This window comes from Tubulanus polymorphus, chromosome 4 (genome assembly GCF_964204645.1).
Source record: "Tubulanus polymorphus chromosome 4, tnTubPoly1.2, whole genome shotgun sequence".
NCBI classification, from domain to species: domain Eukaryota; kingdom Metazoa; phylum Nemertea; class Palaeonemertea; order Tubulaniformes; family Tubulanidae; genus Tubulanus; species Tubulanus polymorphus.
In genome coordinates this window covers 25,003,652-25,029,126 of record NC_134028.1, presented here as the reverse complement: position 1 = coordinate 25,029,126, position 25,475 = coordinate 25,003,652, and the positions used below count along the sequence as shown (strand labels likewise).

Below are 25,475 nucleotides of genomic sequence, written 5' to 3'. Positions count from 1 at the left end.
TTGTGGCTCAGGATGCTACTTTAAATATTGTAAACAATTAACAAAACAATTAACAAATCAAAATGTTGATGTTTAATTTCTTTTAAAATTTTTTCGTCTAGCGGCTACATAGTTCTGGGAGGTGAAATCGATAGGTCGACGTTAGTCACTAAGAAAATGTCCGGATTCCAGGGCTGCTTGAGTCAGGTGATGGTCTGGAATACGGAGCTTACGGTACCGAATACCGATGTACCCTCCTTGACGGCCAATCTCGTTCAAAACTGGGGCGGTTACCGGCTCGACGGAAATGCAGCTTATACTAACACGACGCATTTGAAGAATATCTGCCCGATCGGTTATACCGGTACAGACTGCAACGGACCAGGTAACGACGTACTGTATGAAATGCATGCGTTAATCAGGGTATTATTGAATCTCCCTCAAATTAGTGGATACGGCGATGCGCTGAATCAATTACACGTGAAAAACCACAAATATCCGAAATATCGAAGATTTAACGAAAATACTTTTCATTAGAAACCATGATCAGAACTGACATTTGCGTCTCTAGTAATAGACTGATAATAGACTGATAATAATCGTTTTGATCCCATCATTTTAACGTATTTCGTGTAATTGTGTTCTATAAAAATAGAATCATTCAATCAATCATTCATTGATTTTTACAGATAAAGTCCCGCCGCCTTTGACGTGTCCGACGAACGTCTACAAGACTATAGGAACGCAAAACACCGCGGCAGAATACTCAGTCACGTGGTCAACGCCGTCTGTCCCATCAGATTCTACTTTGAATTCGACATTCCAACCAGGTAGGTTAAAGCAGGGTACCGATATCATTACACTTCCCTGGTATAAGAGCGATGCCAGTGAATATGTTTTGTCTTGCTGTGATTCTCTTCTATCCAAATCCAGATGATGATATCGATGTGACGTGAATATTTATTTCTTGTATAACTTATTTGGAGGATTCGAGACGAAATTGTATGAAATTATCTGTTTTATTACATATTCATTTACATTTCAAACATGTACACATTATGTATGTCATAACAAATGAGATTTCATCATTGTTGGGCTTGGCTCCATAGTTTAGGGTTTTAAAATAAATGAATAAGGTCACTGTCAGTTATTAATGTCATATTTTACGCTTGTTCATTTACAGGAAGTAATTTTCCACCCGGTCGTCATACAGTCGTTTATCGCGCCGGAGACAATGCATCCAATACTGCAATTTGCGCCTTCAACGTATACGTGAGACGTAAGAACATTTTTTGTATTTCTGCTTTAAATGGATTGTGTCCCTTTATTCAGATAAATCTGGAATCTTGTTCGGGTTCAGTCCATTTTGTTTATTTGTGTATGGTATTCAACTTCAAGTAGTAACATGTGATATGAATACCCCACACTGAGAATGAAAAAATAGTCATTGTTTCCTCGGTACATCTGAAAATATGTTTATAGAATGGATATTGTTAATCGTCTTTATAATTTGTACATTTCCTCTCAGCCACGAGTTGCAGTAAGCCTGAAGATCCACCGTTTGCCGGAACGCAGAACTGTACAATCAACCCGACGAATGCGTATTCGAATTGTCAAATCAGCTGCAATTCGGCGAATGAAACCTTGTGCGTAGATGTACCTAGATTCTACACGTGCGGACCGTCTGGCTGTTGGAATTACGAGAATCCAAAACTGTCGATCAGATATCCATCTTGTGCTCGTAAGTTCACCGTGAAGAAAATGGTATTGGTAGAATGTATTTCAATCTTACAATTATTTCTCACGATGTTTTTTAGCGAAGGCGAGCCTGTCGGCTGACCAGAAATACAAACTGTCCGTCACCCTTGTCTATCCTAATCTAAAGGATAATAGTCATATCCGTACAGTTTTAACTAGTAATATCAAAACAACATTTGGCACCGTAAACACGGCTTGGAATTCGAGTTTGTGCGGGAGCGATTGCGGCGCAAGTTTGCAGATTTCGTTCACCCCGGTGAAAGCTACAGCGGGATTGATATCGATAATCGAAATCAGCAGTTTGAAGTAAGTTATATCAGAATTCAGGAAAAAATTACCTTGCGTCCTATAGACACCAATCTGTTATTTTTTCTTATTTTCATTTTACTTATTTACTTAAATGATATATTTGCTACGTGTTTTAGCAAGGCGCAGAAAAATCGGCCATATTCGTCTGCGCCTTTCTAAAACGTGCAGATACAAACTGATGGAGAAAATGAGACACAAATGCACCACCGTATAAAGGCTGGTTTTTTACGAGCTCTTTCCAGTAGGTTTGCCTGCTAAGGTTAAAACGTCTTCTGCGGCACACGTTCACGTTGCAGCAATTTCCTGCTGCGAAATTTTACAAATAACGTTTTCATGTTGCCGACGTTTTTCGGCATGAAGCTAGCCGAAAATCACTCTACAAAAACTACATTCGTACATGCTTTTTTGATTTATAGTTCACCGCTCGACAACGGTCAAACGAAACAGCGACCTGACGTGATATTGAACGATATGATAGCCGCCGGCAGGTTTTCATACCCGAATGTAAGTTTGCGTACAATGAAATCGAAATCCTTCCGATTTCAATTGAGTTTAAAACACATGCACCGTTGATGGCGATTAATCTCGTTTATCGATATTTTTCACGAAGGTTAACATTGGAAGACGACGCCGAAAACGTGCCACCCAACCGATACCCATAGACGGGGGAGGTCTTGAAAAGGCAGCTTCCTACGTGATAATCGCGCCGATATGCCCGACCGGTTACCAAGCTGTCGGCCTTCAATGTGGTAGGCATTTACATAGAATAAATATCAACAAGCAGCAGTAGACTCCACTCAAGAGTCGGGCCTTTTACGTAGGATCGTAATAACTATAAGACTGATTGAAGTTATAATCTAGTTATATGTTATTGTGCCGAGTCGTGTCATCTGAGATATATTTTAAGATTTATCTGAGTTGTTCGTTTCCGACTTGAGCCAAACCTATTCTATGAGTAATCGTGATAATTTTGTATACAACGTATTAATTGCTGTTATTTCAGTTGAATGCGGGGTCGGATACATGCACGATAGTCGGACGCAGACGTGTATCAGATGCCCGGTCGGTCAGTATCAAAACGTTACCGCTAGATCAACCTGTATTCAGTGTCCACTTGGACTGGACACGAAATTACCTGGCGCAGTCAGCTCTGACCAGTGCAAGCGTAAGTAAAGCTTCCAACCACTTTGTTCGCATCTGTAGCCAGTTCTAAAGTCGGAATTTCGAGTTTGAAAGATTACATTTCGGCTATTTTGTCGCTTTTTCATGATTAGGATGTATTTGGTTAGTTATCTACGTCTATCACATTCACAAGTCATTAGTTAATACGTTAACGATACGAAATGCTTCTTTTTTCATTAAAAACCGTTGTTTATTGCAGTGTACTGTCCGAGCGGTAAAGAGCTCAGTTCGAACAAGACGATGTGTGTACTATGTGATATCGGATGGTATCGGGACGAATCTCAGACCCTCAATTGCATTCAATGTGACCCAGGATTAGTGACATCGGACAAGGGCTCGATCTCTGTATATAATTGCACTCAACGTACGTAAAAACTGAATGCGTGCTTGATGATAGATTTTATCGAGACCTGGTTTTTCTTCATCGACGCTTGAAATCTTATTTCAGAACAAAATTGTATTTGTAACTTATAATATTGTATGAAAATTATAAAAAATGAATTATAGTTTTTTTTTTCACAAACAGCGACTACGACTACGACTACCACGACTACAACTACAACAACAACACCCGTGCCAACAACAACTACTTCTACCTTAACATCGACTACACCTGTCCCTACAACAACAGTAACAGCAGTCCCGAGTACATCTACTGGTAAACTGAGTGTCTCCTCAACCGCGTCAGAGTCCTCTTCGAGTGAATCCATCTCCTCACAGGCATCTGCTGCGAGTACCAGCACTCTTCAACCTACAACTTCAACTCTACCGCCATCTACAACACCCAGTGAGTTATTTACAAAGTGAAATCCCACTTTTGAAAGTTCACGATGTGGCATCTATAAACGGTTTTATCATATAACCAATTTATCTTACAGTCTAGCGTGTTCTAGCTAGCGACTCGCGATTGAAATCGTTTGAGTGATTATTATTCGTTTTCAGATGTTTGTCAGAATTTAACGCTTTGTTTGAATGGCGGAAAATGCATCGCGACGACAACCGGATACAAATGCGAATGTTTGACACGTTTCTATGGACCGCGCTGTTCAAAACGAAAAGGTCAGAATTGAAGGTTAAAATTATCCTCTTATTTTCTAGGATAAACCCTTCAAATAAGACTAGGTCAATTGAAAAGCAAAACACCAATTATTCCACAAGGTAGCATGACTATCCATCAGTCCTTTACGCTTTCAAAATAAGTTAATATTCAATGAACTTTGAACTGAACTATTTGAATATATTAACAAACAAACCTCAGAATATTGACTTCCCTACTCGGTGTTCGGTAGAGTCTCCATTGATACAATAATTTACTCAAAGAAAAAGGTGGATTAAATTCAAATGAGTATGTAGAAGAAATAGAAGCGACGGAGACCGGATAACCGCTTGGCACATTAACTCTGAAGACATCCTGTTGAATTCTGATTTTACAACATTATCTTGTTTCATAAAATCTATCTTTCCGTTCATGTTTTAGTCGAAGATGATAATTCTTACGAGTACATTATCGGCGGTACTATCGGCGGAATAACAGTAGTTATATTACTACTACTGCTTGGTGTGTGGATATGCTGGTGCCGACGGTATGTTCGATGATATATGACATATGATAGATACACGATATGATATGAGATTGTAGATATAGAAGCCAATTTGTAATCTATAGGATTTTCAATATATTAATTCTTTATTCAGAGATCGACAGTGTAAAAAATACCAATCTTCTTCTTTACAGAAAACAAGATGCTAAAAACATTGAGAAGGTACCGGATGAACTGGACGGCTTGCCGGCACTAACCGTTCATAACTCGGCGTACGCCAATCCTATGTTCGATGACGACACGGCCTCCTCGGTGCACGGGGGCATGATGCCTGTCGTGTACGGGAAGATGAGTGCATCCCTGGGACACATGAGTCCCCAGTCGTCGCGAATATATTTCGGTAAAGATGGAACTTTGAGATCGTCCGCTGTTTTCACGGCCACGCGTTCACCTGGAAGAGTTGATCCCGAGTAAGTGTATAATTACAGGAGCAAAATCATGTTATCTTAATATACAGTCAACCCCCGATATATCTCCCCACCACCTACCTGCAAATAAATAAATCACCAATCTCAAACAGATTTTCCGAGGATGGAGCATATATTTTTGGCCTTGTAACTAGTCCGCATTATTAACCCATGGCCAAAGGGTTCGAGTCCTGCTGGCTGTTAACACATTGTGGGCAAAGGTCGTCCCGTCGTGAATGGTTTACAAAATCAACAGGAAATCTTGGGGAAAACAAGATCCGAACGACGTAAAGAGAGATTACAAACAAACAAACCTCTTATATACCGACATATTCTCTATACTACCCAAAGCCTAAATCATGATGCGAGTGGTATATCCGGGCGTGACTGTCATAATAGCTATCATAATTCATCGGGTTAATATTTCAAATTCTAGCCTATCATTCATATCCTTCATATCCTATTTCCAAGCTATTTCTACAACTTCAATGCATATTTCTAACGCAGAACAATAGTCATATATCAGATAATTCTTTGATAAGAATTTTTTTCATATTGTATTTACAATTGTATTCATATATTTTATCGTATATACTATAATGAGACGTGTTATTTTCCATCGGCTTATGATAATAATAATTACTGTATTCGTATTTATTTTTCCTTTCAGTGGCGCCGATGAACGGGTAAGCATAGTGTAATTCTAACAATGGAGGTCTTTTGAACACCGCCAAGTTCGTACGACGTTCAATATGGCCCTCGTGACGTCACTTTTCGAAGTGTGCTGATAAAACCTCCAACGTCTAGTATTTGTAGGTCATTTTCAATCAAAAATGTCCCACGTAAAGTCACAAATACGGAGCCTTGACTATCACAGAATAGAAAAAAAAATAGCAATAAGATATCCAATGTCAAAGAGGGTGGGGGGTACTTTCAGCTTATTGATGCCGGCTTAAACATTTTCGGTATCATAGTTACACAAAAATTGACTAATTCGTGCACTTAACATATGCAATCATTTTGACCTATTGCCAATTCTCCAGATTTCCATGAAGAATTGGCTTCCGAACATCTTCCCCCGATCTCTTACAACGTTTTCTTTGAACTATTTCAGCAAAGCGCATTAATATTCGACGACGATTTCGACGACGACGACTACAAACATGTTGCGGAACCCACAGCGGAACCTAATCAATTAACATAATTATGTATACATTATAGGTATACATGAATACAAAATACATAGTAATGTGTAATATATACGGGCTGGCTTAATTTCAATTCGGGAATCATTGATATCAGTTTAGTAAGCCTTACGTGTCTCAAATATACCATATACTTAACCTATTTGAATTTTATATTTTTGTTAAAAAAATTACATTCAAAGATTTATGCAATTATATCGCTTAATGATAATAATATATTATGTAAATATGACTAATAAATATTTTTATAAATGTTTCTACGTTTATTTTTGTGTCGATTTTTCTTTTGGGCGTTAAGGAAAGTGGACCCTTCGAAGACCCGATCATTATAGCGATAAATTGAAGGAATATAAACAAATATACAAAAAAGTGTTCATGGTATTTCGCATAAGAAATGATGCAATAGTCCACCGAATGTGAGCTTCCAAATTCCGTCTTCTATGACAATTGTATCACGACTGACGTCTGTTTCTGGAATGGACGATTTGAAACCGAATTTAGTCACGTTACCCGGAGACGCGAGCCAATTCCACGGTTTAGGAGGCCGTTCCGTCGGTCGCCAATTTCTTGCCCCGATGAAAATTTTTGCTGAAATATAAGAACGGTATGACCAGGGTCAGAATCTTCCTCAAGTATGATAAATGAGATATAGTCGAAAACCTCAGCTTGTCGATTGAACTGTTGATCGTTGCCTTGACCAGCCCAAAATGAGTCTATGCAGTATATACGGTATCGGTGTGTGAATTAATTACCAGGTGCCATCATCGATGTATGAATAAGTGAATCAGATAAAAAGAATTGACTTGAGTAATGAAATCTTACTTGCAGGGAGATTATCGATGATGTATTGATTCAATGCCGCTATCAATGTGTACGATCCGGGTTCGATTAATTTCAGTCCTTTGAATTCGCAGTAACTTCCAGCCGTCTGGAGATTCATAGGGGAAGGACTGTGTTCTATGCATGTCGTAAGCATTTTCTTGAGGCCGAGTTCGGTACAATTCATTTCTGTCGTTGATAAGAAATAAACGAAATCGCGTATATCAGCACGTATCACTAGATTGCGTGGCTTTTTAATCACTTTACAGGGTTAAAAAAACTAGTTCCTTTTCGCAATTCAATTCAATTCATACATTCTTTATTGTTCCGCAACGTAGCTATTCATAATTACATTATGTACAATAAAGACAAAAAGGTAGATAATTTAAGAATAAATTAAGCTTCATCAGATAATTTTGATAAATTAAGCTTTATCATGTTTAGTATAGATTACGAGGCAAGTCGGACTTCTTAAAACTCTCAATCGTCAATACCGTGAAAATGATGCACTTCTCTCACCAGAAACTGTTTATGTTGACAATAAACTTAAGATGGCAATTAATTTAATCGGATTGAACGATTCGATCGAAATTGATCCAAATATATAACTTCCAGCGAACCGGGTGGATCCCCGTGAATTCCTCGCTTGCCACGGTAAGGGTTTGAGTTTGAACTATAAGCCAGCAAACGGGAACACCTACTTTGTGACGTCTTGTCTTACGATCTTAAATTGATCAGCGCCCTCGCCGTTAGCGATAAGCACTAGATTCTCGTTTGACATTTCGGTTATTGAGAATAGCGTTGTTTAAAAGTTCGTAAAGTTTTAAGGCAAATCGTGAAAAACCCTAATTAAGAATGGAGACCGGTAGCCAGTCTAGGCAAGATTACTAGTAGTGCCTTACCCTTGAGCAGTCGGCTTCCCCATTCGCTTATAGTTCTGATGGTTTGAATCAGAATGTTTTCCAAGGACTTATCAATTTACCTACCTTTCAATGCGACATTTTTCAAATTTCCTTCCTTTTCGTACCATGCCACTTTGAACAACTCGCAAACCTTCTCAGTCGGTTTATAGACGTAACCCTTGCATTTGAAGGTGTTTTCTTGCTCGTTGCAGAAAGCGGCGCATTCCAGTTCTCCGATACTTCGCTCGAGTGGCATTATCTTGTAGGGAACCTGATTGGCATCGATAGTTGTACCGTGAATGAACACGTGTGACGATCTGGATGAAGTCGTCGAATCGACGATCACCAAAACAGTCCCGAAAAATAACATAATCGAAACTTGCCATTTTCTTGTGTCCGTTACGCCGGCTGTCCACATGTCTCCAAATTCTAAGCGATACCGAAACGTCCACCCAGCGAAATACACTCAATATCGCTTTGATAGTTTATCGCAACGGCGCAATTTTACTTCAAACTCTTACCGAGTACGAAACATTATGAAACTTATAAAAACTCTTAACGATACACAAAGCAGAGACTAACGGCCATTGTTTTTGACGTTGCAATTCAATTTGAAATCATGAAAAATTAATGTTGTTTCCTATCGTGTTTAATCTTCATTGTTTTATGCACGTAACGTGAACGTGTCAATCTCTTCGGGTTTCGATATACGGAAAATATGATAATATTGCGGGCCGATTATGCATTAACAATTTGAAAATAGATTCGACGTATTCTCTCATTCAGCGTCACTTCCATTTGGGACATGCATCAGGGGGACCATCAGTTTGAGGGACCATGTTTGTCCCTGATGAGTATAACCTGGTCTAATGAATAACGTTACTCATTAGAAATTCAAAACGGGGTTATAATAGTCCGTTACGATCTAAATATATTCCCAGTTATGGAAACAATGAATATTCGTGTTTTAAAAAACCTGACCTTTTTTACCCAAGAGCAGATTTTATTTTCGACATGTTGACCTACATACCAAATGCACATAATCATCATCGCATGTACTCATATCATTGTATATCTCATCTATAAACAAACTGGGTGAGAATCGAATCACTTTGGACTTGGGACTTCGTATGCGACTGCCGGATAGAGAGCAGTACTGAGCAGTGACCGAGCCGGTCGTAACTAACACGCCATGAGTTCAACGCAAAATAAGGTAAGAATTGCAGGCATTTAGAGTTGTTTTTTTTCATGTCTATTTTCGTACTACTATTATCATTATGTTAGGTGTTCCAGATTGTATGTCATTATACGCGTATGTATGTATATATATATATATATATTAGTCGTTTTGTTCTAGTCTATAAGCTGTAAGGCGGCAGTATGCTGGAAAATCGGGGAGCTGAAAATCGAAACCATTCAAGTTGCGCCACCTAAAACCGGAGAAGTTCGAGTGAAGGTTCGTATGAATTCGTCATTTCACCTTGATTTAAGAAAAGTTTATAGTAGATTTTTAGTCTTTATTCCTAAATTGTCGAACGGATCATTTCATACGTACTTGGCCTCCGTGCGACGTTTCGATCTGTCTTTTCGTTTGTAATCATTCAATTCGACTTAATTCCACATCGGTAACACTTTCGCATTCAGGAATAAACAATGATTTTTCATAAACGTGCTTCTATTGTCATTTATCAGCGATTGTTTAATCGGCATACCTTGTGTGATACTGAAAAATAGATGTCCTTGAAAATATCTATGACGTCACCTACTTGTTTGCATCCCGAAATCCAGTAGGTGGCGCCACGCTACGATCCAGGAGGCTTTTTGAATTTGAATACCTTTGATATTCTGAAAAACCCAACGGTCAACTTAGCTAAATTCATTAAGACCGGCTTAGATGTATATAGATCCCTCCAATAGTATATATAGTATTGTAAATAGTTGATGTATATATATTTTGTTACGTTTTCATTCTCTAAATTGTAATCACTTCAGTGTTGTTTTGTAAATATTTGTATATACATGTGTAATAGTTTTCCTCCATATACCATGGAAATGGTTGGAGTGTAAATAAATCGTAACCGTAATCGTAATCGTAATCGGAGGCCGAAAAGTATTCGGATAATTAACTGACGATTACTATCCATCCACAGGTGGTAGCTACCGGTGTCTGTCATTCAGATGCATTCTCCAACAGCCCGAGGGACAGCGCGCCTTTATTGCCACGCATTTTAGGGCATGAAGGAGCCGGGATTGTGGAAAGTGTCGGTGAAGGGGTCACAAATGTAAAGCCAGGTTTGTACGCACGCGTAAACCATTAGAATTGAATCGTAAACCTCGACTAGCACTGGCAAAATTTATCCTAAGGATCAGACCTAGTTAAGGATCGGAAAATACGTTAGGAACTGATTTCACCTTTGTCCCAGTTAGGTGATAGTCCAAGTTGACGATGTCTCAATTATATGATCGAGGTTAACTATAAATGTTAGTAGGTTAGTAAAGCAGTCTTATCAATTCTCGTGTTGTAGGAGATCACGTACTGATGACGCTACTTCCGCAATGTGATGATTGTCGTATATGTAAGAGTAAAGGCAACTACGTGTGTGAAAGAGTCAAGTGAGTCGTTTAAAATCCTTTAAAGTCTTTTCGCACCACATTACCGGGTTGAAGTTTGATTCAAGGTTTCATCCTTCAACCCGTTGAGCGTCGCTGGAGTATAATCATCGGTTTGGGGTATACCCCCTTCAACCCACTGAGCATTCGTGCATGACTAGAACTCGGGATATGCAGAACGTTCAGGGCTCACTTTTTCCGAGATCAAGGCTAGCAGGCCACCGAAGAACCTTCGACCAAGAAACTCTGCCACTTCCAGGATTTGAATTCATCGGTTGACGAGATCCCGTGAGCTTCCATGGTCATCTAAAATAAGTGTAGTTTTCATCATCTTTTTGGCTCGAATGGTTAAACGTATTTCATTAACGACAAAATCCGATTAAGATAAAAAATCGGGTGCAATTTGTTCTTGATGTCTCCGATGTCTCCGATTTTACGATTTTGCCTTATCTTTGTAGCGGTGGATTTGGTTCGGGATTTATGCCCGATGGTACGTCTAGATTTTCCTGTAACGGCAAATCTCTCTACAATTTTCTGGGATTGAGCACATTCACCGAATACACGGTTGTCTCCAAGTTGAAAGTCTTTAAGGTATCTATTTATATAAACACCTCCAAGATAGAAATTATCAAAGTTCTTTTTTTCCAGCGGCCAGCTTGGCAGTATTATATCTAGACTGAACTCTAAAGTAAATTTTAGAAACCATGAGTTCTACGTAGGCATCTATGGTTAAAATAACTAAAACCAAATTTCAAAAAATCATTTGTATTTCATTGATATGAAACCTGGTACGATACAAAATTGTCTAAATTGATCACTGTAATATTCAAGAATCGCCCCTTAGCTTTTAGAAGCTTCTTGTGATAGAAACTGCTCAAGCTATGAAACATTCCCGACAGAGTGATATAAAGGGAACTTCAACTACATTAAGGCGGGTTTCTATTGGTCCCTGCTGATTCCAGAATTCTCTTCTGATGTGTTTGTTTCGACCAATCTATATATCTTCTACCTTTTACCGAATAGCAAAATCTATAAATCTGATTGAAGCGGCCAGTAGAAAGTAGGTAACGCGGAATTTCTTTTCCTAGACCGAAATTTGTTCAATCAAAGCCTTCCTTTTTGTAAAACGGTCACGCAATCTTACACACATCATACAGTAGCTAGTAATGATGAATACAGAAATTATGAAATACTAGCAAAAACCTATAAAAACCTTTTTCCATGCCACAGCTCGCCGACAATGTACCGTTTGATAAAGTGTGTTTACTGGCGTGTGGAGTGGCGACAGGATTCGGCTCGGCGACGAATGCGGCCGGTGTTCAGGTAGGAGACAACTGCGCCGTCTGGGGCCTCGGAGCCGTAGGTCTCGCGGCTGTCATGGGATGTCGATACGCCGGCGCCAAACGAATTATTGGCATTGATATCGTATGCGAAAAAGCAGAGATGGGTGAGTTTATAGTCCGTACGCTCAGATGTGGAGCGAAATCTTCCATTGAATTCCAGTGTAATAAATTGCGACCAATAAGTCTTCATTCAGCCTCGATTAGATTTCGTTTTAATTATAACAACTTTATGTTTTAATCGTTAAAGGGAAGGTTTTTGGATTAACTGATTTCATCAATCCGCTCGAACTCGACAGACCGATAGAAGAAGTAATTAAAGAGATGACGGATGGTGGTTTGGATTACGCGTTCGAATGTTGTGGCAACATTAAAACTCTAGTAAGTTCACAAGAGGAGAACGAGAAACTCGAGGAGTCCGCAATCGATGATTCCATTTGTTTTCCACTTGTTTGTGCGGCAAATTTTTCAATATTTCCTCTTATAAACGAATGGAGGAAGTAAAACCCGACACCTTAATGAATCCTAGATACGTTTATACACGGATATGATTTGCCTTACATATATGTGAGAGGCTAAAAGATCTAGTTGAACTATCCTACCATTTCCATTTTGGTATGGGGAGGGGGGTAAAAATTATTTTGTTTACAAATAATTAGATAAATTAAGAGGAGATAAGAACATCTTAAAAAGCATAACAATTGTCCCACTGTCAGGGGCACCATCCGTTTGGATATTAGGCAAACACAACCAAGCTTTCATAAGAAGCATTTAAAGCGCTAATGAAGGTAAATAAGAAATGGATTATATTTTGTTTTCTGCACACAGGAAGCTTCCTTCAAGTGTATCCACCAAAGTTTCGGTACCGTTATTCAAGTAGGTTTAACTCCGGACGGATCGACCCTCAATATCGATCCATCATTATTTCGAGCGGGTCGCAGATGGCGTGGAGCCTGCTATGGAGGTACATATCGAATACGTTTTAGATATTATTTCATTTTAGTTTCTAAAACCACAGAATTATCGAGCTTTATACCCATACTCCATGTAGTCAGTCTGAAGCGAGCATTTTATTTATCCACCCTCCATCGGCAGGGATTCGAACCTAATTTCAGTGTGAGACTTTGCCACCCTACGAAACCCTGCCCGAATAAACACCCGAAAAATAGTCGCCCCAATCAGCGCATAGGTGCTCATCAGGCAGGGTTTCGTACCGGGGTTAGAGTCTCGCAATAACATCGATCTCCACTGAGGGACGATGGTATTCACCGCATTTTCTTTCGTTTCGTATTCGTGACATGTTATTCATTGTTGTAGGACTGAAAAGTATGGACGATATACCGAAGCTAGTCGACCTTTATATGTCAAAATCTGGCGTACTTCTCGACGAGTTTGTGACGCATACGATGCCACTAGAAAGAATACAGGAAGCTTTTGACTTGATGGAACAAGGGAAAAGGTGACGATACTGATTGTTGTGATACGAGCAGTTCAAAACTAATCAAAACCAATTTTGAATACATTAGAATACTATTACTAAAATCTATCGAAGGAATTCAAATTCAAAATTCGATTTTAAACCTTTTGAATGTACATGGGTAACGTGGGTTAACGATACCGGTTCACCATGTCTGTTTGTAGCTGTTCTACTAACATGTAATGCAGGTTTCTGAATGGTAGCAATGAATCTGTTTGCCTGATTTATATATTTTGATCTTCTTTCTTCGTTTAAGTATCCGTTCGGTGATAATCATGGCCCCGCAACAAGAGAAATAGTTGATACGACCACAGATAATTCGGCGATTGATGGAATTGTTTTCAACTAGACTTTCTCCGAAGCTAGAGGTTCCACTGTCTCCCGCAAACCATGACTAGCTAACAGATTTTAGCTAACAGAGTTTTCGAACGAAATCGTGAAACAAAATCAATGTGATATCAATATATATATAGTATTAAATATATCTTATATATCATGGCCAACAAGATTTTTTATTAGAATTTTAAAGTCGCTAGTCAATGGCCGGTAAGGCTAACAAATCTTCGCTCGACGAGCATTACTTTCACATCAAGAACTTTCACAACGGTGCACTTTATTCTAAACTCTATTCGGAAAATACCGTTTATTCCCCTAATTCTTACTCAATATCCGGACAGCTCGTTCTACATCCCCAAAATCACAACCGGCGGTAACACAGGTACAGCAAACCGCGCACCAAACTCCGACACGGCCAGCTCGGACCTTTGATTTACTCGGACAAGAACTATTTTCTGACTTCTTACCATCCATTGCAATTCCTTAATTCGGGATTCACTCTCCAGTCCTATGGCCAACATTGACGGCCCTACACTGTCCGAGTTACTGGCGAGGTTTACTGTAAAAGATTTACATTTTTTCATTCTTTCTAAATTATTTGGGAACATCCATAGACGGAACGATGTCGAGAGCTGATCGACACAGCAGCAGCAGCTACTGTTTACTTTGCCTCGTCCTACTTTAAATGGAAAGTTAAGAAGTTAAATGTTTTAATAAGTGCTAACATCCGATCACCGCACAATTCTAACTCCGAACAGCGCAGATGACGAATTCCCAGCCTGATAACAGTAAACACCATTACACAGACGGGTAACATACACTACTCCATTAAACGACCGGGCAAACATTCGTAAACCGTAGGAAATGACTGCGAAATCAACTACAGCGACTAAAAACGACATAACCATAAATCTCGTCGATTTGTCGGCTGTTTTTATCGACTGGAAAAAGATAGCGTAACAAGCGGCCAGCAGCAGCAGCAACAGCATCGTCTGGGGACGATGTGTCAAACGCAACGACAATATATTGCGTAGCAACCGCAGCATTCGAAGCCTACGTTTACCACATTGAACGCATCGAGTCCATGCGTTTGTGTGTTACCCTGAGCAGTCCGCTGTTTCTGTTGTGAGTACGACGACGACTTGAAATACCAACGGGATTATTAAAACTCGCTACATTCGTATAAACTACAAAATACAGGTAAATTTTGCAAATCGTTAGGTACGATATTGATTCGTGTTTTTTCAAATACGCCCAGTGAACTCGGCTTAGTAAGTATTTCATGGAGTTGACTGACTGAGTTGAGAATCGAGGTCGGGTCCTGTTGCACTTTCATCACCGAGACTGTGGTCTTAAATTACGAGTTAGTGGTCTTCAGTAGTAAGATCGGTTATATGTAGAGAACCGACATGGTCTAAGATTCGTTCTAAATGTGCAACTAATCCTAGACAAACATAACGTTTTTTAGAGATGATATTTGGTGAAGGTCGACGTTCGACTTTTGATTATTCACTAAACCTTGCCTAACTCAGACAATTCGGGAAAACTGTGTAAGCGAAATTCGAGTTAAAGATCGGATAGATAAGATGACAAAATAAGAAATCACGTTCAAAAATGATATCGTTTTAATCGAGTTCGTCAAAGGTCTGAGTCCAGAAAAACACTGATTACATTACGACTATGGGACAGGACAATCTGTTCATTGAACTGGTAGTTCATTTCGAATGTGTCAATTTCAATTACTAAAATCGGTGTTGGATCTAACGCTATATCTTAAAATCAACTATATATATCTATATATATATATATATATATATATATATATATATATATATATATATATATATATATATATATATATATGCCACGATCGACGATATACATATAAACATAAGCACATGAAACGATGAAGGTTGCTTCATGTGTATCTGTGTATGAGTGTAACATTGAATAATGATAATACTCGTTATTCAACAATTAACTCGTGTTATGTTTCATTAATGAATATTGATTGACACGTAGCGAAATATTCCTTCGGAATTTGTTATCATACAATGAATAGACGAAAGTATGCACAGGACCAGCCTGCCGGTATATGCGAAATCGATGACGTATGAGGGTTTTGAGAAGCCGCATGTACTTTTTCACTTGATGCCGCCATATTGACGGTCAAGCACATTTATAATTGAATTATATGATGGAGCCCCGATATTCGAATGACCATAACATATCTTTGTTAACTACGTATGACAAGATTCCCTAACATCCGAGGAGCATACATGTAACAATGACGTCATGTGCCCGAGCTGAGGGTTCTGTAAAATTGTTGTGCTGTGATTGGCTGGCGAGCGTTTGTCGGTACGCTACGGCATTTTATGCAAATGTCGATGCACTATTTTTGATGGGTTTACAACGTCATGCTGTCGTCCAACGTAAAAGTCGCCGAAAACTAAAAGCTATAAAAAGACGATATATTTCAGAATTTGATTCGTGTATATCAAACAAATTAGAGCTGGGAGGACGAGTTATTTTATTCATATCGAACTCGTGCACTCGTGGATTGACTGAGAATGCATTTGAACTGCGTGTATTTATTGCTCCCGAAACAGCTCGGCATGCTTATATCATGCGATCGACGTTCAGTGGTTAATTAGGGCTTCACGATGGGAAATGCGGCAAATGTTAACGCGAAAAAAACACCGCAATTTCCCTTCGCCTGAAGTCGTTTCGATCACTTCGATCCGGCGAGTGTTCTTCGTCAATCTCTCCACGAGTGACGGGGTCAACGACGCGCCGCTAACCCGACTCGGTATCTTCATATGGATAACAATTTGTCGCATACGGTAAAAAGGTAACCCGCCGAGGGAAGTCTTCAGTGGAAGTATCGTCTGGTAAACAAGCAGAGCGATAGACGTTTGTTTTCTCAAGAGTATCGCTTCCATTATAACCAGCATGCAAATTGTCGTCGTCGACTTCGAAAAGACGAGAGAATATTCATTTATTTATTTGAACGAACATTATTTTCTAGTTATTCCTTAATTTTCTTGGTGCAAGAAACAACCCATTAATGAATATTTAATGTACCAGCAATGCTAACGTAAAATCTGTTGAAAATATTATTGCAAATATGATCTTAATAAACTATATCACGTGATATCTTAATGGTTTCGTAAGATAGACTCTAGAAAAGGAATATTCTATGGGTAAACTGACCACGAATATTTATTCGAAATCGGTAACCTCCGACGCCAGTCTGATTTAACAGTCAAGTATCATGATACTGACCAGCGTAGTTATCAGTGACAATATGGAAGGAAAACTGGCATTCGTGTTCATTGGAAAACAGAGTGTATAGATAATAAACAAAATGAGGGGTGTAGCATATGCCTAATGTATACAAGCCACTGTCATCGAGGCCCCAAGATATGGACACTGACAATTAACCAAAAATTTCAAAACTCTCAGATAACGACCAATTCTAATTCGTTATATAGAGTTCGTCTATTGAAACACAATAATCGGAATTGTATCAGTATGAGTTATGATATAATTACATTACAAGATAATCCACGTAAACTAAACAGTAATTAGTATATCGTTTATATTCATTCGCAATCAAAATAGGATTCATCTCATTATTGTAGGAATATGGCGCACTGTGGCAGCCCGGAACATACGTCGCATCGTCACTGTAGCACAACGACGGACGTCTCCGAATCGGCCGCTGAGGAGGGTCACCATCAACACAGACCGAAAGGACCGGCTCGTACCCTCAGCATAACCAGACAGCCTTCTAACGAGGATAACGACGATGACAACGGCGAAATTAGACCGGCGCTTTATTGTTTCCTGCCCCCGGAATACGGCAATGCTTTGTAAGTTGATGATTTGTATTTTGATTAAAGATATCGCTTTTTCTTTTTATTCTAGTTAGAATTAAGTACAGAGTCTCCTATCGCGCCCTCAAAAAAGAAATTCTAAATCCAATTTTAGTCGTATCTGGTCTGAGCTTGATAATCAAAAGTGTTCCGTTACTATTTACTATGTATATGTTAAAATGATCCGAATTAGAATATTCATATTTTCGAGGCGAGAATGTGCACACTTTAGAATTGTTTTTAATGCTCTTCTTTATAGGCTTTAATCAAAGGTGTTTTTTCAGATTTAAATCTCTGGACCGGTTCTATGGTAAAGACTTTAATCCAGAAATGATATTTCATATTGGTCTTAAGTCCGTGGAACCGGCCACGAAGAAAAAATTGTACGACACCAGAAAAAAATGTTTTTGGTGATAATTGATGGTAGATGAAGTAAAAACCCACAATAGAATGAAAATTGACTAGAAATTCTCTTCTGGATTTTTTTTTTCATTTTATTGTGGGTTTTACTGCATTGATAGCAGACCTGGATACCAATAATTCAGGCTATATACTGTGACAATCGGCATTTCCCTGGCCGAGACAAAGTCGTTTTATCAACTCGCACCTAGCCATCTGCTAGATATGGAAACCATTAATGAAACAATCTGTCCATGTGGTAAATATTATGTAAAACCCCACGTTAAGAATTAGGAAAATCCGAAATGTCTACTTAAGCCAACATTCATTCGACGTTTCGACTGTATCCTAAATAGTCATCTGCTGTAGAATACTGAATTATGAATGCGGACTTCATGAATATAACCGATAAATAATATCTTGGTAAAAATAACCATAAATTTTGCTCAATTATAGTCCCAGTATCATTTTCGCAAAGATGTAATATGCAATATCCATAAAGTTCATTTGATGTGGGTTTTAACCATGGTCTAACCGAGTGTGCTAATCGCGCGTTTCCGGGGTCTGAGTTTCGCAAGCAAATAGATAAAAAATTATTCGTATGAGGAAGTATGGTCGTTTCAGACTATGTATAAAAAATCATGTATATAAAATGTATCGTTATAACGGACGATGGAGGGGTGATATAACCCTAGCGTGGAATTCGAATATCGTTCAAAATTCAGGTCTCACCAGGTAAATATTCGTATTTGCTCGTGTGCATTCTAAATGTGTGTCATTCGCAGTTGACTGATTAGAATATCTCAGCGATAGGGAATTCAAAACGTATTAGAATTCTGTCTTTCACGTAATCTTGCGTCAATGATATATTCACGTTTGATTATCTTTTGGAATATATTTCAACGCCGAGTTCGAAAGCTGAAGAGGATTATTGTAATGTACATTAGAGTCTGATGCAAGTCGGCCTACACTTTCATCGTTCCATCATAATCACGTTAATCCTCCTACAACAACTGTAAAGTTTTTCCAATTTCCGTCATTTCCAAGTAACAGAAAATCTGTTTATTCTTTTCTTTTTCGCTCTAGAATTTTTCTCCTTGATTACATGTAATGCAAGGCATACCTACACATAAAACGCTGTCCAACAAAACAATCGTAAAGAATCGCGAGACAAACTTGGCATGTTTCGTCTAAGACGCTTTTGTAACCCGTCACGACGCATCTCAGACGAATATCATTTTCCATTTACCACTGACGCATTGTGCAGCCGAAACTGGGAAATGATTCGTGCGACGACTTCAATATAGATTGCGTCTCTTTGTTCGCTCGAATTCGGCATCATTTTCCTGCGCTTATCAGTTTTCGTACAGGCTTTTATGAAGTCACGTCGACTTTGGTTTGAAAGGCTGTCTCTCGTAAAGTTTTTGTTCACAAGCCAGTCGATGCACGATTAAACATTTATCATTATTTCGTCTATTTTACCGAGATCTCTGGAAAATCAATCCGCAGCTGCTTCTAAAAACTGACATATCCGATGACGTATCGTACCCTTTATTTGTGATAATAACACCTCTGTTCACTACTTTCATGTAAGTGAATACTAGATGATTCAGTGTAACTGAATCCATAGGAAAAATCTCAAATTCGTATATCTTCTGGGGCTAAATAAAACTATTTTCTCATTATCAATAACTTATAGTCACGCTTTAGAGGTTTGTGAAATTGGGCCCAAGTCTTGACAAATGAAATCTCGATTCTCGATCTTGAATCCGAGCCCTCAATGCACAACCCCGGATCTAACCTAAGCCTCTCGTATCCTATCTCCAGTGCCTGTAGCTACACTGAAGCAATTTCTTACGAATCGTTTAAAAAAAGTGAAATTTCTATTCGAAGCGTATAATTTCGCCTGCTTTCGAATGGATAATTCGTGACTAATCTGCCGTATTTGAAATCGTGGGAAGTAAACTGTGTTGCAGTACTGTTTGTGTCAAGTTCGATTCGTGACGATCTGTCAATTTCTACTGGCACACTCCGTCATCAACCGCCGCCGCCGCTGCTGCCATAGATTCTTTTTCACATTTCATGACAAAGAAACTCTCGCAATATTAAATTTCCGTAAACTATTTCGCTATTAGACAAATAGAAAACAACTGCTGAATATTCGCGCTTACAAGCAATATTAGACTCGGGACAAGCAATGTATCGGTTTTAAGCTAATAGCCATCATCGTCAGGCGCTGTGATACAGAATGAATTCACAAAATATCTATACAAGAACTGAGTGAGTGATTGAAAAGTTGACAGGAAAATTCAAGTTGTCATTTGAAAAGACTAGGGTTACTGATCGAGGAATGGATTGATTTCCTATGTTTTAGCCTCGGGTCAAATTCTAACCGGGAAATACGAAAAACAGGAATTTAGACTTAGAGGCTCCTGTAGAAACTAGAAAACAGTTTATATAAAATAGGCCTCTCGATAAAAAAAAATTCAGAAGAAAAAAAATGTAAAAACTGAAATTGTGAGGGTTAGGAGAATTTTCCCGTATTACTCGTTGATTACAGCTTCCTTCGTTTATCGGTAATTTATTCGTTGAGACGACGCCTTCGCGGTTTCTATCCCGCTGATTTGATTATATTTTATTTTTTGAAGAATCGCAATTCGGACTCGGTTGATCATTATCGGCGACAAGTCACGCGAATGAGTTAATTCTCTCGAAAACATAGTCAAATCGCCGAAGCGCTAAATCGCTATTTGCTGCATTTAACTTCGAGCTATCGCGCCGTAAAGTCTTCAAAGCGCGCATTTTCGTTCGCTGTGTAGTTTTTTTCTGTCCGCGTATACATTTAACAGAGACAGACATGCGCAATCACAGCGAGGTGGTTATTGGACGACCGTACTTCGGATACACGGTGATGAGATGCTTGCTGAATTTACCGTTTCGCCTACGCGTTATGGCGTTGACGGCGTTACCCCCGGTTCTTGCGCTCGGTCTGTTCGGTAACGCGGCCACGGCTTGCATCATGTCGAGCAAACCGTTTCGTTTATTTTCCTACGCGAATTACTTGATTTGTCTGTCGCTAATGGATATGATAGCGTTATTGGCGATCACGTGCCTGCCGCTTGTGAATTTCCTCTTGTACGAGTACTCAAACTTGGTAATCGAGTTCACCAGTTTGAACGCGTGCATCACGTACGAATTCGTCTGTTCGTACGCGGACCACTGCAGTTCTTGGCTCGTCGTGGCCATCGCCTTCGAGCGACTGGTGTTGATTCTGTTCCCGTTTACGGGTCGGATCCTGTGCACACCGCGCTTCGCGAGGATCGTCTCGTTCGGCGTGTGTCTGACCAACATAATGCCGGTCGGGTTCGTTGCGTGGATAATGCGATACAGCGAATCGATCGGTTGTTATCACCCGTTCAACGAATCGCAACAGTATTTCAGTTTCTCGGTCACGTACTTGTTCGTCGTGCCTATTTCTCTGACCGCTTCGTTCAATGCGATCATCATCGCTGTTTTGACGATGCAGAAAGGCTTCGGCACGGGCGCAGGGAAACTTGGCAAGACTAGACACACGACTGTCATGTTAGTCGTCGTTTGTCTTCTGTTTATGGTAACCACCCTGCCCAGTACGATTAGCGTGTTCGTACCGAATTCTCCCGAGGTCACTCAGTTTCTCTACACGATATTCTCTGTACTTCACGGTATAAACCACGCCTTGAATTTTTATGTGTATCTTCTACTCGGCAAAGAAGTGCGCACATTTTTCCTGAAACATGTACGGTGTTTTTGATGAGACCTTTGGGGCCGTGCATAAAGTACGTATGCTTGACTTCCGGGTATTTTTAACCCCACCCCCCCCTCCCCCCTTGTACGCTCATTGTACGTTTTTTTATAACCCCCCTTGCGTACATACTTTTATGGGTAACCCCCCCCCCCCCCCGAGATCCAAATATAATATATTGAATGCAACAAACCCAGGGAGACCGGTTTCGCAATTAAGGCAGAGTTTGCTATACATTAAAGGAAGACAGGTTTACCCACAGACATATGTTTCGTGCACAAAGTACGTACTATTAATATTAACCCTCCCCCCTTGGAAAGTATGTACGTTTTTAGCTGACCCCTCCCCTCCCCCTGTACGCTTTTGTACGGATTTTAAGAACCCCCCACCCCCTACGGACGTACGTACTTTATGCACGGCCCCTTTATGCTTGTCGATGATTAAAAATCAAAATCTATTTGACCTCAGCCACATTTAGTCATCGAGTCCGTCTCAGTCCGTCTCCAATTGCACATTTTTTGCACGTAAAATAATTCATGTTGTTGAAAGAATAGTTCCCCGACTAGAGACAACTTCTAGGAAATTTGGAGGCTGGGGTTCAAAAGGAGAGGCATTTCTCAAATAAAGTCAAGTTAAAGGCCCATTTCTGCGTGGTTTTAAATAATTTTTTTGAAGAAATACATCCGAAAGGTTGCAGTTGGATGAGTGTCAAATTTACAGGATTAATGATCTCTGTCTTAACGAAAAGGGGAACCTCAATGGGAAGGAAAGGTCAAGACCCTGAGACCACGCCCTAAATCGGCCACTGACATGGTTATGATGGTCATAAGAATATGGATCACCCACTGTTTGTTGATAAAAAGGTCCGGTTCTAAACAGCCGACATTATTGTCCTTCCAGCGCCACATCTTCGCGAACAGTTGATAGTGGTGCGATGCGAAACAAAATCTTACGCAATTTGCCAGACATGGCGATCGAGGGACGAATCTAGGATAATTGAAAGAAATCCAGTGAAGGCAATTCTCAGATGAAGCAGTCACGCCGAAAGTCGCAAGTGGATTTCCGTGAGATGCACCTTCCGAGAGGATGAACGTCATATTTGCAAGTTTTGGCGATCTCGGGTCAACCTCAATGAGAAGACATGGGACCGAACTCCCCCAACCCATAGATCCACCTCTGAAAGAGCCAATGTTAATCCAGAACGAACCTGAAACTCTTTTCAATATTTCATGAACAACACACTATCAATACACGTTCCTCGAATATCAATAATTTCAGCTTCCATCTCAATACACCGGCGCGTGATCAAATCGAACTGACTTACTATGAATTATAAATACAAAGCCATTTCAGTTTCCGTTAAACATTTACTTTCCCATCGTTGTTAGGCTCGCCTGTCGTGTTATCTATATAGACTATCACACATTCACAACGACGACGGTAAACACTGTTGACTGTTCAACTACACTCGATGTCACTATCTACGTCATTACGAAGTATCCAAACTGGAAACTGCAGATGAGAACCGCCGTCTATATAGTTATCAACATCTACTTACTTGCGATTCGAGAATGTACTTTTGTGTCATATTCTTTCATATAAGTCACTATTAATGAGCGTTGCTAAACTGAGCCGATAAGATCTATGCATGTTTCTGCAACTCAGAATCGCCCACCATTTGAAGGTGATAGCAATTCGTCTAATTTCTGGCATTTGTTACAGTGTTCATTTGTTCGTTCATTTCAAATTAAGAAATGCCGGAAATGACGTTCTGAACATACAGCTGCGCGACCTGCTTCACACTAGTCAAGGCTTGAATTTAAGACCGATTTAAGACTATATTGCTTCGAAGATAATCTGACGACCTTAAGACTAGTCTTTATACCACAATACGGATTTAAGCATTGATTACGTAACAGTGAAACTGTAATGAGACTCAAATTAATCTATTTTATAACTTCATCAATGCAATGGTATTTATCCAATTGCTGACTTAATTAAAATTTTCAAATTCAATTATATTTTGTGTCGTCTGCAAAGCCCGAACAGTCTGGCAAGTTAGGGTAAGCGCATTTCAACTAGCAGCACGACAGCTATCGATGCTCTATCGTAATGTCAGATGTACAGGGATTATCACTGGTATAAAGGCACACAATAATTCATTGTAGCTGTCACGAATGGGAAGCAATTTAAATTGTCTAGCTTATGACTGATCGAATTGTCGGATTATCCGTCACCAATTCTATTTTCACTTCTTTTGATCATTCGATTCGATTTTTTCGGTATTGATTACAAATGAAGAAATTGACGAATCAATGCCATGGCAAAAGGCTGTGATCAAGATTTCCAGAAAATTGCCTTGATTATCTTCCATTTTTAGTATTTCGTAGGTCCAATCGTAGCCTCCCCAGTACTCAATTAGCAGTTTTACTCCATCGAAAATTCGATCACCATTTTGTTCTAATCTTTATTTTATAGACTTCAGGGCCTTGTTGCACAGTCGGAAATCATACGACTGTTTATCTAGCCCTATATAGGCACCATTTTAGCTATCCACCGGGTCCGCATTGGCGGTCTATATGAAGCATCAGTCCGATCGACCAGTGTTTTTCATATACGCAATCTCGTTTTGTGAAAACCCACCCGCGCCATTACCGCAGCCTTAAGAGACAAATCTACCACATTATCTCTCTCGTTACATTTCGCACAAATTCGACTTGTATTACTCCTCATATTTTCCCGATCCGCGTTCTTGCAAATTATTACTTTGCTTTACTGATCCCTCGGAGACATCGTTATCAAACAACCTACATATTACCCGTGGTTTATTCTGAATTTAATCAACGGGTTGAAAATCACTGGCAGCGTGATACAGTTCTTTCTTTTTTTTAGAACAAATATATAAACATTTCATCAGCCTCAGCGCGCATTGACTGAACGTACGGAAGATAATGCAATCCATTATTGCGTTGTTTTGTAACATTCAATTTGAACACTGCTTAGTCGTTGTTACGCGGGACGGCGGGCATCGAAATTTCGAATTGTTATGATTTTACCAACTCAATCACAGAGGTCATAATATTCATATGTTATGATAAATGAGTTCCGAAAGTTCTCTACAGCATCACGCCGAAGTAATCGCCAAAACTATACTTGAATTCGGTGTCAATTGATTCAGAAAACTCGAGTAGTAGCATGATATTAAATCTTTTTAATATCAGTCCAACTATTTGATATAAGCGTGAAATTTTAATCTTGGGAATCATTGTTTATCGTCATACAAAGTGACTACTTTAGTGCATTAGTTTATAATCAATTGGACTTTTCCAGTATATAATATAATCTGGACATCAACACGTAATATTTCCGGGGATGCTTTTATCGAATTCTACATTTGTATCTAACGAAATGTATAGCCGAGCAAAATGTATAAACGTGGAAAAGCGATTCTTAGGGGACGTAGTTATAGTTGTTATGGTCAGCTAGAATGAG

General features: G+C 39.4%; 4 protein-coding genes across 4 annotated transcripts in view; 3 read left to right on the top strand and 1 right to left on the bottom strand.

The window, feature by feature from the left end:
• Positions 1-6,475, top strand: part of LOC141903110 (uncharacterized) — a 31,096-nt gene extending 24,621 nt beyond the window's left edge. Inside the window, exons 44-58 of the mRNA XM_074791077.1 lie at positions 102-364; positions 669-809; positions 1,163-1,258; positions 1,508-1,720; positions 1,797-2,043; positions 2,463-2,550; positions 2,657-2,795; positions 3,050-3,211; positions 3,428-3,592; positions 3,755-4,015; positions 4,171-4,287; positions 4,706-4,811; positions 4,964-5,239; positions 5,907-5,922; positions 6,351-6,475. Coding sequence (XP_074647178.1) covers positions 102-364; positions 669-809; positions 1,163-1,258; positions 1,508-1,720; positions 1,797-2,043; positions 2,463-2,550; positions 2,657-2,795; positions 3,050-3,211; positions 3,428-3,592; positions 3,755-4,015; positions 4,171-4,287; positions 4,706-4,811; positions 4,964-5,239; positions 5,907-5,922; positions 6,351-6,440 — 2,380 coding nt within the window. The 3' untranslated portion in view covers positions 6,441-6,475. The remainder of the gene's footprint in view (positions 1-101; positions 365-668; positions 810-1,162; positions 1,259-1,507; positions 1,721-1,796; positions 2,044-2,462; positions 2,551-2,656; positions 2,796-3,049; positions 3,212-3,427; positions 3,593-3,754; positions 4,016-4,170; positions 4,288-4,705; positions 4,812-4,963; positions 5,240-5,906; positions 5,923-6,350) is intronic.
• A 160-nt stretch (positions 6,476-6,635) lies between these two features.
• On the bottom strand, positions 6,636-8,580 carry LOC141904497 (uncharacterized). Its single transcript, XM_074793086.1, has 3 exons — positions 8,247-8,580; positions 7,264-7,449; positions 6,636-7,029 (listed from the first exon to the last, which is right to left on the bottom strand). The coding sequence occupies exons 1-3, from the start codon at positions 8,578-8,580 to the stop codon at positions 6,815-6,817; spliced, it is 735 nt and encodes a 244-aa protein (XP_074649187.1). The 3' UTR covers positions 6,636-6,814.
• Positions 8,581-9,240: 660 nt separating this feature from the next.
• Positions 9,241-14,086, top strand: LOC141903231 (alcohol dehydrogenase class-3 chain L-like). The gene is made up of 10 exons (XM_074791312.1): positions 9,241-9,375; positions 9,520-9,618; positions 10,313-10,454; positions 10,688-10,775; positions 11,231-11,363; positions 12,003-12,219; positions 12,363-12,493; positions 12,941-13,076; positions 13,430-13,571; positions 13,846-14,086. Exons 1-10 carry the CDS (start codon positions 9,355-9,357, stop codon positions 13,886-13,888), a joined length of 1,152 nt encoding a protein of 383 aa, XP_074647413.1. The 5' UTR covers positions 9,241-9,354; the 3' UTR covers positions 13,889-14,086.
• A 461-nt stretch (positions 14,087-14,547) lies between these two features.
• LOC141903120 (BAI1-associated protein 3-like) overlaps positions 14,548-25,475 on the top strand; it is a 69,282-nt gene continuing 58,354 nt past the window's right edge. The window contains exons 1-2 of the mRNA XM_074791094.1: positions 14,548-14,569; positions 17,683-17,800. Of these exons, the coding sequence (XP_074647195.1) occupies positions 14,548-14,569; positions 17,683-17,800 (140 nt within the window). The remainder of the gene's footprint in view (positions 14,570-17,682; positions 17,801-25,475) is intronic.